This window comes from Trichomycterus rosablanca, chromosome 13 (assembly GCF_030014385.1).
Source record: "Trichomycterus rosablanca isolate fTriRos1 chromosome 13, fTriRos1.hap1, whole genome shotgun sequence".
NCBI lineage: Eukaryota > Metazoa > Chordata > Actinopteri > Siluriformes > Trichomycteridae > Trichomycterus > Trichomycterus rosablanca.
Window position 1 is genome coordinate 24,691,258 of NC_086000.1, and position 13,272 is coordinate 24,704,529.

The 13,272-nt window shown below is 39.2% G+C and overlaps 1 protein-coding gene across 1 annotated transcript; it reads left to right on the forward strand.

Annotated features, from left to right (window-relative positions):
• The first annotated feature begins 8,998 nt into the window (after positions 1-8,998).
• On the forward strand, positions 8,999-13,196 carry bmp4 (bone morphogenetic protein 4). The gene is made up of 3 exons (XM_063006834.1): positions 8,999-9,099; positions 9,720-10,075; positions 11,758-13,196. The coding sequence occupies exons 2-3, from the start codon at positions 9,727-9,729 to the stop codon at positions 12,615-12,617; spliced, it is 1,209 nt and encodes a 402-aa protein (XP_062862904.1). The 5' UTR covers positions 8,999-9,099; positions 9,720-9,726; the 3' UTR covers positions 12,618-13,196.
• The last annotated feature ends 76 nt before the right edge of the window (positions 13,197-13,272 follow it).

Consider the following 13,272-nt stretch of genomic DNA (forward strand, 5'->3'; position numbering starts at 1 on the left):
CCAGCAAGTAAAGGAGGTGTTGTGAAAGCTGCGTTTGATCAATGAGAAGGACGCGTGTCTCCACTAGTGAGCTGGCCGAAGGGAGAGAAGAACAGAGAGAGAAGTTGGCACTGGCCGAGGGGAGAGAAGAACAGAAAGAAGTGTGGTGTGACATTGCACAGGAGGTCGGCACTTTCAGGTCACCTTTGAGCTGCCATTGAAGTCATTGATTATGGATGGGTGTTCCCACGTCAGAAGCTTCTGAGCGTGATCTATCCACCCTCTCTGACTCACTCTTTCTTGCTTTACAGAGGTGTGCTGGTGACCTTTACAATTACCCAATAGCAGATGTCACACAGTAAGCCTCTTCAATCACACAACACTGGGTAGAAAGCTGAATAGTTTCAGGATTACAGCACAGAAGAGCAGGCTGTTAATGATAAGTGCACCTTCTTCGAAATGTAATACCAAACATGGCAAGATAACCTCAAATAATGACCTTTTAGGGTGGCCTTGCCAGGTTTGTTTATTGATTGATTTTATGTTGGGGGGGGGGGAAGTACATTGTAAAGATATGGTTGGTTTTATGTTGTGCTGAGCTAAGCAAGCGCAGAGAATCTCAGTTCCATTCTGCACACAGTGCCTGCAGCAGAACCACCCACGGGAGGCAATCTCTCTGTGATCTCAGGAGGCTAAGCCTGGTCAACGCCTCAGAGCACACCTCAATTATACTCACACACACACACACACACACAAACACATGCACACTCACAAACACATGCTAGTGCTATAACAACAGAACAAAAAAAATCTTCCCCTGGGCATGACTTATTTTACTCTCCCTAAACTTAAGTAGTTTTACTTCTTGCTTGGTCATGATTTAAATATATAAATATTCTTGATGTGTCATAAAATAGACTTAGAAGAAGTAAATATATGTCTATAAATCAGACTTTGACAACAATTCAATCACCTGGTTTACTTAAATATAAGTAATCTAATTAAGTAATACAGTTTATTAATTGGGAAATGGAGTCATTCTGATACCACACTGTGTCAAGTGTTTCATTTTCGCTAAAATAGGTAAGATATTAAATTAATTATATAAAGTTTTACAGGTTGCATGGTGGCTAGGTGGGTAGCACTGTTGTCTCACAAAGTATTGATGTGACCATTGGTCGTAGTTTGCTGTCCCGTCTGGGATGTGTTTTTGCCTGGCCTGTCTGTGGTCAGGATTAATCTGTATAGGGTCTCTATCACCCCTATTGTACTAGTCAGTTGGGGGTCTACATAATAGCTGGGTGTTCACTGCATTTGTGTTTCTAAAAATCTGTTTTAATTTAAAACACATTCATGTAGACTTGAGTAAGTTCTTCTGGTGTAACCTTTGCTGAACTGCCAATCACAGGGAGAATCTGTATTACAATTCTCTCCATTTAGTTTGTCTGATTGTGGATTGATAGGCTGTTTTTTAAGCTTGTGTGACATTTTTAAGATTATTAGAACACACACACACATGTGGTACAGGTACAATCTCCCTTCAATCAGCCCTGCCAATAATACTAAGCAACCGTCGGAGAAACAGATCAGCCACAGATGCATTATGGGTAAAAGCTTTTTGAGTTATTTTGCTCTATTATTTTGTACTCTCTGTTATGTTCTGTTAAAGTTAACTTCACCTCTGGTCACTGTATGGTGGTATGTTGTGTCTGTCCATGTCAACTTCCTCTTCATACTCAAACATACAGAAAGTTTATTGGTTACTCTTGAGCTGTCACTAAGTGTACGGGATGTGTGTTTGGTCCGGCATGTATCCCTACTTTGCAGCATTTTCACAACCTTGATTAAGGGCATTTTAAGGAATGACTGAATTCTACACGTTAGTGTACAATTTATTAATACTTGGAGTGCACCGCTCATGTATGAACAGAAGACAAGGCAATGCACAGCATTAGGGGCTAATCTGATCTGTGTGTGTGTGTGGGAATCCTCAGTAGTCTAATCCCTATCATTATACACCATGTTACACTGTTGGTCATTGCCTCTTAAAGATGTCTATAACGTAAACACCCAACTATTATTCTAATAAATAAATATATGTTTTTTTTATATTAAGTGAGCATATTTTATAGGCTATTTATGGGAGATACAACTGTCTATGTGGCAGTTACCTTTTCACATTTGCATAACAAATGTAATAACATGCCTGTAATGGTAGTCTGTTGCACCCCCCAAGTCGGTTTTTGCTTTTGCTGATGACACGTGAGCATTTTGTCTTTAAAGGGAATTTGGAGGGGGTGGTGATGAACTACAGGTACCTTCGGAACTTTTGTCACAGCAGACAGGGAAGCAGCATGCAAATGAGAGGGTGTCTGTGAGGACTCCTTCACACACAAGGCCTTTAGTGGGCAAAATGAGGGCAAAAGGAGAATCACAGTGATCTTTGTGATAAGAGACATTCACTGATCTTCCTTTCTCTTTAAAAGGTCATGGAACAAAGTGAGAGCTGCAAAACTGTCCAATTGCTCCTGTGAATTTTCTGTAAGTTCTGTGAGCTGTGAGTTGATTAAATGTTTGGCTAAACCCCCGGTGTTATTAGACACTAAAGTAACATTTTGTGAATGTATATGCGTTTATGTTTGCAGTCTAATTGCTTCACAGGCTGGTTGTTGGAGGCCTCTTTAACCTCACGGGGTTGTTTGTGTATATCAATGGACGTGTAAATGAACTGGCATGCATAATGTGCAGTGATCAGCCACAGTCATTTGCATTAAGTTTGTTCAGTCTCTTGAATATTTATTTTGTGTCTCTTAAGGTAAATGACACTGGGCCATCACACAGAGAACTGGAGAAATATAGAGGAGATTTACAAGCATTACCATTTAATCCAGGACATGTGTTTGTAATATATGAGTATATGAAAGGGTGTGTGTGTGTGTGTGTGTGTGAGGGGGCATGTTTTTTTTGTGTGGGACAGTTACATTAAATGCATACAAGTCTAAGCACATACATCATTTGCATTTCTAATGATACTTATTTATATTAAACAATGCATCATAAAATTATACCACAAAGCCCAAAATAAAGCCTATAAATTCCGATTTTCAGTTCAAAAAGACTTTTATTTTACAGGTCACAGTTCAGGCAGTTTAATCTATGTACAATGTCAGATGGTATGAGTACTTGAAGTTAAAAGATGTAGGCCTAGGCACCGTCTGAAGTTTTCTGTTTGGTGAAAGTGATTATTATTGTCTTTATTTTATTCATTTCAATAAAAATATAGTTTTTTAAATCATGTATTATAGGCTTGCTGTATGTAGTTGATAGAGAAAGATGATGCAACCCATGTACATATGTTATGTAAGGAGCCACTTATGTCTTTAAAAAAATTGTTTATTTACTTTTGGTTGTAATACCCGTATAATACAGCACATAGAAGTACTGTTACATGTGTAGAAGTATGATTTATTATAGATGAATGAATTATTATACAGCATTGTATTGCTTATTTGTATTTATTTTATTTATCTTTTATTATTTTAGTAAGTTTTTTTTATATGAGGCATTCTGTGTCAAGTTATACATTGTCTTAAATAATAGGCCTATAGTTTTTACTTGAAACTTTGTTGGGGAGCTGTTGTGTACAGACCTTTTTATTTTGTCATAAGGACAAAATCAGGACTTTTTAAGGACCATCAATTTTCTTTATTTTCAGCATCCATAGTGTTGCATTGGTTGTGCACTTTGGATCACTGTCCTACAAAATGAAAAATGTTCTGACAGAGCTGTAGAGGTTTTTATCCAATATCTCAACATTTATTTTTCAATCAGTCCTATCCTAGCCCTATCCAGACAGCCAATCCCTGCTGATAAAAAGCATTTGTTGTAGTCATGATGATATCACCACATTTTACAGTGATCATTGAGTTACACAGCTGTTACACTGGCTTGTCCGTTTTCCACCACACACATTAGCTCCACAGTAAAAGTACTGGACTAGTTATCAGAAGGCTGCTGGGTAAGCCCTACCACTGCCAAGTTGCCACTGTTGGGCCCCTGAGCAAGGCTTTTAGCCCTAAATTGCTCAATTTTTTTCCGGTCATAATTGTAGGTCACTTTGGGTAAAAGCTTCTGCTAAATGCAGTAAATGTAAATATATTTGAAATATGCCACCTGAAACCTGCCTCTTTTATAAGGGCAGTTGTAGCCTAGTGGTTAGAGTTCTGGACTAGTAACTGAAAGGCCGTTGGTTCAAACCCTGTCTCTGCCAGGTTGCCACTGTTGGGCTATTGACAATATATTGTTACAGTAATGTAAGTCGTTTTGGATAAAAGCGTCTGCTAAATGCTGAAAATGTAAATGTAAATTATTATCCAAGACACTTGTAGGTGTGTTTACGTGCGTGTTTGTGCATGTGTGTGCGTGCGTGTCTGTATTTGCATGTGCTTGTGTATTGAACCTGTGCACTCGAGGCGTGTTAAAAGCCTACGTGTGGTGGCTGATGGGAGTTGCGTTGTACATGAGTCATATATTACAGAACCTATGGTATATTCTACTCACGAACCAGACACAAGAGACATGGAACAGTGACAGTTGGGAAGATTAAGCTACGATTTTGTTTTTCTTCAAAGATTCGGGGGTGGGTGGGAGGATCGAGCGATCCTCAGCGGTTCAGGTATTGGACTAGTAATCAGAAAGTTGCTGGTTTAAGCCCCATCAGTGCCAAGTTGCCACTGTTGGACGCCTGAGTAAGATCCATAACCCTCAGTTGCTAAGATTGTATTCGGTCATAATTGTAAGTCGTCTTGGATAAAAGCGTCTGCTAAACGCCGCAAATGTAAATGTAAATGGAGAGGGGGGTCGATCATAGGTGTTGGGCAGCGTATATGTGTGTGTAAGGGGTAATAGGCGAGGGGGAGGAGGAACAGCGACTCAACTGGGCGGCCCACATAAAAACCGCAGGCAGCATCAGACGCGCGATCAGTGCGCAGAGCTTCCATAGCTGTGATGAACTTGGGATGAACTACTGGAAATAGGAGCCCTTGGTCTTGTTCCGCGGAGCACGAGTGGACTCGGTTGTGCGTGTATAGAGGGACGTTTAGGGACTAACGACACAGATTGCGCTCTCATTTGGGTCTTCAGATTCTGTGTGCGCGCCTGGAAAGCGCATTCGCTCCAGTCAGTTCGTGTTGAGGATACGCGACGCGCCTCTACCCATGGTGAGTGTTGGATGGGTACGATCTCATATTTCTGAAGACTTTTAAGAAGGTAAAGGTAACATTTAAAAGATTTTATACACCTTAGCTTGCTCATCAGTGCAGCGCACCTGGTTGGCGCAGACGAAAGAGCGAAGGTAGTGCGCCCGGCTGGCACAGAAGTGCGCGTCTCCTCTTTCTGTGTGTACGATGCACCATTAATGTGCAAAGTGGGCAAGTGTGTGCTCAGTGCGTGTCGTACACCCTGTTTTTACATGGTAATTAAGCACCCTCAACTCTTAGGGCAGCCGTACATAAATGATCTGAAGCTAAACTGTATGGAACACTTACATCTCTTTAGGGTGTATGAAACACCTTGACTTTACTTTACACATGGGTTAAGTCATATTTTTCCATAAATACACATTAAATATTTTATTTAAGATTTTATCATTATTAAGCATGTTTATTAGGATACTGTACATACCTTGCACAATACAGTTGTAATGCACCTGTAATTAAAGCTGAATTACATAATTTTTTTAACTATATTTCATAATAATTCAAATCTACCGTCTGAGTGCGCGTGTGCGTGCGCGCGTTCATATTGGAGAAGGGTCTGATTTGTTTGTTAACAGATTAAAGCCCAAATTTAGGTGTTACTTGATACTATTTTACGGAATTTACATTGATAAATGTTTGCAAGTCCACATTTCTGCATGGGGTTTTAATTTCTTAATGGCTGAAACCATAAAAAACTGCACCATAAAAAAAACTCCATAAACATTATGCTAGTATGCTAGGAATATCATTCAGATTAGAAGAACTATGATTTGATTCCCTAAATTTAGTTCATGGTTCTTTATAATTTAGTTTGGTGCTGTGTTAAACTTAGAACTTTGACCCTGAACAAGTTTCCTCTTACAAAATTTTATTTAGGAAACCAAACAGGGCTGTTTATCCACCAGCAGGGATTCTTCATACCACACTTTTTTAGCTGTTCTTTTTTTATTTTTTATTTTGGATGGTTATGTATAGCTAGAGTGGACACAGAGAACTGTCTAAAAACGGAACATAAGCAGGTTTTAAACTCGGATCACCATCACAGCTCTGACTCAGTAATAAATCAACTCCAGGGAGCCTGGCATTGCCAAACCAAGATGTTTGGGTTTTGTGTATTTCTGCCTCTTATATTCTAGGAAATGTTAAATGGTGTAGTAGAACAATAGAGAAGTTATGTGAAGGTTTGTGAATTATAATGGCCCAAGTTTACCTTCAAATAACAGACAATTAAAGGTTTTTTTATTACTTTACTTTTAATAGAAATTTCTATTTTTATATAATATTGGCAAATTGCTTAATTTTTTATTCTTGGGATAAATGATAAGGAGATACACTTATATTTATTATTCTTGCAAAAATTATTATTTTGTTGTGTGTAATTTTGGTCTTTGGAGACATATATGTAGTATTAGATGCAATTTATTAAGAAACATTTTTAAAACATTTTAAAACAGTGTGCCCGCATCACTTTAGTGATTCTATGATAATTTAGATTTAAGTAGTGCCTAACATTGTGGTACAGATTCATTATGTTATAAAAGTCCAAAAAAATCTGACCCGACAGCACAGACATTGTGTTTAACTATTTAATCCTTTCAAGAGTAATTAACCCTTGGTTGTTTACTTGTGTGTTTTATGTGGTTATTTACACGTGTTTTAATTTCCTCTCAATAGATTTGACAATGCTTCTTAATTAAAAAAAGTTATGTACCACAGTGTTATCACATGGCACTCACTACATAATGTAAAATCCTGTTTAAAACGACATGATCTAAATAAAGTGAAAAATGATGTGTGTTTAACAAGTGGTTATAGTTAACTGGAAAAAAGTCTGTGCACAGTCCATTTTGTCACAGTTACAAAGAATTTGGAATGTAAATCTCCAGCTGACCTAAACAACTCTTGAGCCTGTTACACATTACACATCTGTGAGCTAGGGCCAAGAAGTGACAACACAATACAACCTTTTTTTCTTCATAAGCTGGAGCGGTAAGTGATTCGGTGAGATCTGAATAAAACGTGACAGAGATAAAATGCTAGAATTGGGTACTTAGTTTGTCTGTTCCTGTGGTAACCTGCTCCCCCTATTCCTTGTCAGATTCCTCAACGCATCTAAAAGGCCATGTGAAAAGTCTGCTCTCATTAAGTTAGGTTAGGGAGAGTAAAGTCGATGGCTGTGAGGCCCACAGGACTCTGCCAAAAGCGAAGAAGCAATGGCCAGGCCAAATTGCTCCATAAGCTGCTCTGATTGCAAAAGAGCTCACGATGCTCTTCTGCATCCTCAAGCACATCTAAATAAGATCTTGTAAATATTTTGGACAGTGCATATTTGGGTTTTGTGGTCTAAACCTACACCAGATGTTTGTGCCTGGACTAGTTGGGTGGCATCAAAGCCTTGCATTTTAATTCCATTAAATCTTCTCGTTTACCTCATGAAATGATAACAGTGATATTATACTACACCACATATAATCTGATATCTATACAATTTTTATAAATGGGGGGAGAGGTTGTTCACTACATCTTTAACTTATCACTGGAGATGAAAACTGATCAAACACACAAGCCTGTCCAAGCTGTGCGCTGTGCGTACCGGGTCAATCGAAGGTCACCAGCATTATCAGGTTCCGGACTTGTTCCCTGATTGCATAGAATGACCACACGAAGCAATAAAACATGCTAACAATTGTGCACTCCTCACACACACACACTTTTGCAGTGTGCTTGTGCATTATTCTTGTTATTATGTATAATTTCTGTGTAATGCTTGGGTTTACTCCAGTGTAATCAGATCCAAAAAGTGACACACATTGCTGTTCTTAACAATTTAAGTTTGGCCTTCAACAAAGTGGTGCCATTGTTATACTAATACTAATACCCCTACACTTATAACCACTTCTTTTTGCTGTACTTTGACCAGGGATTACTCTTACTAAAACCCTCATATAATTATACCCTCTACATTTCTATAACCATGAATATTTGATCCATTAACAATCTAATATCACAACCCTAGTTAATGCTGTGGATATGTTTGTAGTTATGTGGGAAGGGGGTTACGGGTGTCCCGGCACCACCTGGAAACACTGGTTTGGGCATGTTATTGAACTGGAGTACCTGTAGAACACCCACACAGACACAGGGGAAAAAGGAGTAAAATTTCCTACAAACAATAATTGGTGGATGATAATCAAACCCAGGTCCATGCAAAACTCTCATATTGGACCAATGTTGCTGTGTGGCTCCCAATACCAGCTGTTCCACAGTTCTGTGCTTAGTTGTATTAATGGGTCGAACTTTAAAAGGTTACAAATAAAAAAAAAATCTCGATTAATGCACTTTTTAGCAGACAGGCAGCAGCTTTTAATTTTATCAAGTGTGGCAATTAGATGATGAGGACGGCTCCACTCAGACTGGTGTGGCTGAACTAATGTTGGGGGTTAAACTGATCTTTGGATTGTTTTTTGTGAGCTGTTAAGAGAGGCAGTCTAGTATCTCTTTTCTGACAATTGCACCTCTATTTTCATGCTAATTGGACTGTCCTATTATCTCAGCTGTCATGTGCCGTCTGATAGCACTCTTATTGAGCACAGATAGATCTGTGGACTTTCTTTTGTAATTCCTTTTGGGTAATACATTAAAGTAAACAAACTTCTATTTAACTTCTGTTTAAGATTTGTTTGGATTGTAGAACATGATAAAATCAATGACAGGTTATGTTTTTATCTTAATTTTTCAGGACAAGACTCTATCCAAAGTTCTCAAGCAGCCATCCAGCACCACATAACATTTCCTTGAGGAATCCATCCAGAGTCGGCCCCCAACAAACATGGACTGTTTTCCCATGCTTTATTTCTTGTCGGTAAGTGAACCACACCTAAAACACTTTTTTTGCCATGTGACAAGAGATTTAAATGGTTATAGAAAGTCTAGAGCACATTAAATGCATTAGTCATTCTTACAAAAGCCAGACAATAAAGGGGATCTTTTTTGACTTTTGCTCTAAAAGTTTGTGAAATGTGTGGCACGCAGTTCTTTGTTTGGCCTTAGTCAGGTCAGGCTTGTAGGGATCCTGCTCCTTATCGACTTAAGAGTTTGCTCTGACCCTGAGGCTGCTCCTGTCCTATTTGTCTAATCATCCTGCTCAGGGAGAGGGAAAGAGAATTTATGGCTCCTCAGGTTCCATTCAAAAAGAGTTTGTCTTTTTTTTTACCATGTTTTTATTCTTTGAGGACGTTGTTATAGATAAAAAGGACAGGAATTATCAGATCATGGGGTTTTAAACCTGCCAGACAGCAATTACTACCTATTAAATGTTTTCACTGGGAACTATGATGCAGTTTTGAATTGTGATGTTTTGTTTTGTGAGTTAAACATCTCTTAACACATTTCTCTATTTTCTCCTCCCTCTTTCTGTCTTTCTCTTTCTTATTTTCTACCTCTGCATTCCCCCTTCCCTCTATCTCATCAATCATCCAACAGAGACAACATGATTCCTGGTAATCGAATGCTGATGGTCATTTTATTATGCCAAGTTGTACTGGGAGAGCATAACCATGCTAGTTTAATACCTGAGGAAGGCAAGAAAAAGGTGTTGGGCCATAACCCAGGTCAAAGCCATGAACTGCTGCGGGACTTCGAGGCCACACTGCTGCGCATGTTCGGGCTGCAGAGGCGGCCACGGCCCACTCGCTCGGCAGTGGTGCCCCAGTACCTCGTCGACCTCTATAGACTGCAGTCAGGAGAGGCGGAGGAGGCTGGAGCCCATGATGTCACCTTTGAGTACCCTGAGAAGTCCACTAGCCGAGCTAACACTGTAAGAGCGTTCCATCATGAAGGTAAGAAAAGAACAGACCTCTGACCTTTTTTAGAAATGTAACTTAAACACGTATAAAACCACTGCAGCAGCATGTTTGTGTCTTCTGTCAGTTATGTGGATCTTTTTGAGAACTGTCCTTAACATGTAATTATCTTTAATGCTACTCTGCAACTCTCCAAATAAAGTCCTTTCGCCGGCAATGTGACCACTTATTGCAGACACAGTGTCCAGAAGGCTTGAAAAACACACACAGTGCCAAGGTGATAAAGGGGCACTAAAATGGCACCAACTATTTACATGATTTTGTACATTATTTAATTTGTCTGCCATATTTGTTCTTTAATAAGATCAGATCAAATTGTCAAATATAGACTAGAGGAGATGTTTGGTATTTGAGGGGTATATCTGGGGTTTAAAAAAAGCACAAAGAAATATGAAACCTTAGTCAGTGAAATTCCTCTTCATGTTAAAGTAGCAGTCTATAATTTTCAGGGATTTGGTAGATTTGGTTTGGACCTCTTTGGTAGTAACATATTATTGCAAGCACGTCCGTCACGAACCCCCAAGCCACCTCCGACCCGCATGAATTAATAACATTTCACAAGAGCAACTCAAAGTATATTTTTTGAGTAATTGTGGTATTATCAGGATTTAAACTTGCACAGATGGCTTAGCTTAGCCCTTGAGCAAGGTCTTATATTGCATTTATTATAGTTGTATGTCGTTTCGGATAAAAGTGTCTGCCAAATGCCTAAAATGTACAATGTTAGTAATAATGTAAACATTTACACGTTCACTTAGCACTTCTTCAATTTTGAATGAAAATGTTAGTTATACATGGCAGCCAATCACAAGGGAGCCAATGTGAACAAATGAGTGACTACAGTTTTTAATTTGCAAATATCCCAGCGACATCATTTTTAATGATTATTTATGAATAGACTGATAAATGTTGTTAGTTAACAAACTGCAGATCTAATTAGAAACACAGACTCTTGTAGTAACAGGAACCACCTGGGCGAGATTACGTCCTGGGTGTGAAATAAATGGGCAAATTAAGCAGGAACTGGCAGACACAATATTTATTTTTATACAGTGATGATTATGCCAAAAATCTGCAGATTGAGCAAGGAACCATTGCTCTCCATGTTGTTTGTACTGCAGTCGTTACACAGTAACCAGTACTGTCTCTGTACAGACTGGGAAATGGTATTGGCTTGGTTTAAATTCTTACAATGTTACTTAAATAAACTTACAGGCAGTTGAAAGGTGAATGTGTATATAGCTTGTATTAACTGGCCTGGCTTTGGCAGACTTTACAAGAATGGGGTTTACATTAAATCTGTGTAGCAGGTGAAGTGCTTTGGCATACGTCATACCTACACCAGTGAGGAAACAGCTGCATCTAAGTTTATGATAAACAGGTTTTTGGTTTATGATAGGCATAAAGTTTGGAAGAAGAAAAACTCAACGTCCAATCTTATGCTGATGATACAAACCAAGCATGAGCTAAATAAATAATTAGTTGGTCTCAATCTAAAAATGACTAATCATTTGTATGAGGGGTCATTTCTGCTTGTTTGGTATTTATAACCTTCAGCCCTTTTAGAAAGGATTGAACATTGCAGTAGGGACTAAGGATCTTAGCCAAGTGGCTGCCTAGATTTGAAGCACTAACCTGTTTTGCTTTGTTTTCCTCAGAGCACATGGAGCAGGTGCCGTCAGATGGTCTGTACAGCTCTGAGACTCCTCTGCGTTTCTATTTTAACCTCAGCAGCATCCCCGAAGATGAGCTTCTCTCTACAGCAGAACTGCGACTCTACAGACAGCAGATCGAAGAGCCCGGCTTGGAGCCCCAACACACAGGAAATGAGGGAATCCACCGGATCAACGTGTATGAGGTGCTGAAGCCACCTAGGTCAGGGCAGCTTATAACGCGCCTTCTGGACACACGCCTCGTAAGCCACAACATCTCCAGCTGGGAGAGCTTCGATGTGAGTCCAGCTGTGCTGCGCTGGACACGCGAGCGCCTGCCCAACCACGGACTCGCAATCGAGGTCCTACATTTAAATCAAACACCTCAGCACCAGGGAAAGCACGTGCGCATCAGCCGCTCGTTGCACCAGGCCTCAGACGAAGGCTGGAATCAGCTGCGGCCTTTGCTGGTCACTTTTGGCCACGATGGTAAAGGCCACCCTCTGACACGCAGGACAAAACGTAGCCCCAAACAGCGAGGCCGTAAACGCAACCGCAACTGCAGGCGACATGCGCTTTATGTGGACTTCAGTGATGTGGGCTGGAATGACTGGATAGTGGCACCACCAGGCTACCAGGCCTTCTACTGCCACGGAGACTGTCCCTTTCCTCTAGCTGACCATCTGAACTCCACAAACCATGCTATTGTACAAACACTGGTCAACTCGTTAAACAGCAATATTCCCAAGGCCTGCTGTGTGCCCACCGAGCTGAGTGCCATCTCAATGCTCTACCTGGATGAGACTGATAGGGTGGTCCTCAAAAACTACCAGGAAATGGTGGTAGAAGGCTGTGGTTGTCGCTAGTTAAAGATATTTAGCTCAGTGGAAGCAATGTCTAATGGACCCATTGTATATCAAAATATCTTCACTTGGACGCTTATTTATAATGTTTATGTTGAGATGTCTGTCTCCTTTTTGTTTCCTTGACCATATGATCATATATTTTGACAAATATATATATATATATTTATATCTACATGTTAAAAATAAAAGTGAGACCCTATTTTAAACATTAATAAGAAGCTGTACAACTTTTCATGATGTATATTAGAGTGTATAATGGTATTAAATAAGAAAATAGAAAAAAAAAAAAATGAAAAAGTACACCAAAAGTTAAATATATATATTTACTGTTAATATTTATTTCTTTCATACAATATACATTTACAAAAAAATGAGAAATACATAACCTTCCAGCCCTATTTGAGCAGGTAAAGAAATGCAACATGCATTATTTGTGTATAAAAAAAAAGAGCACTGTGTGAAATGATAAACCAACAGATTTGTGATAAATCTCATCAATGTACTTTGATTTTTCACATTTTGCATCAACTTTTTAGACATGTGATTTTTAGACTCCCCTTAATGTGTTTCTTTTTTTAAATAAATGGTAAAAAAAAATGTTATAAGATAACACAAGATTAATATGTTGTGGGACGTGTTTCAAATTTTCAGAGCA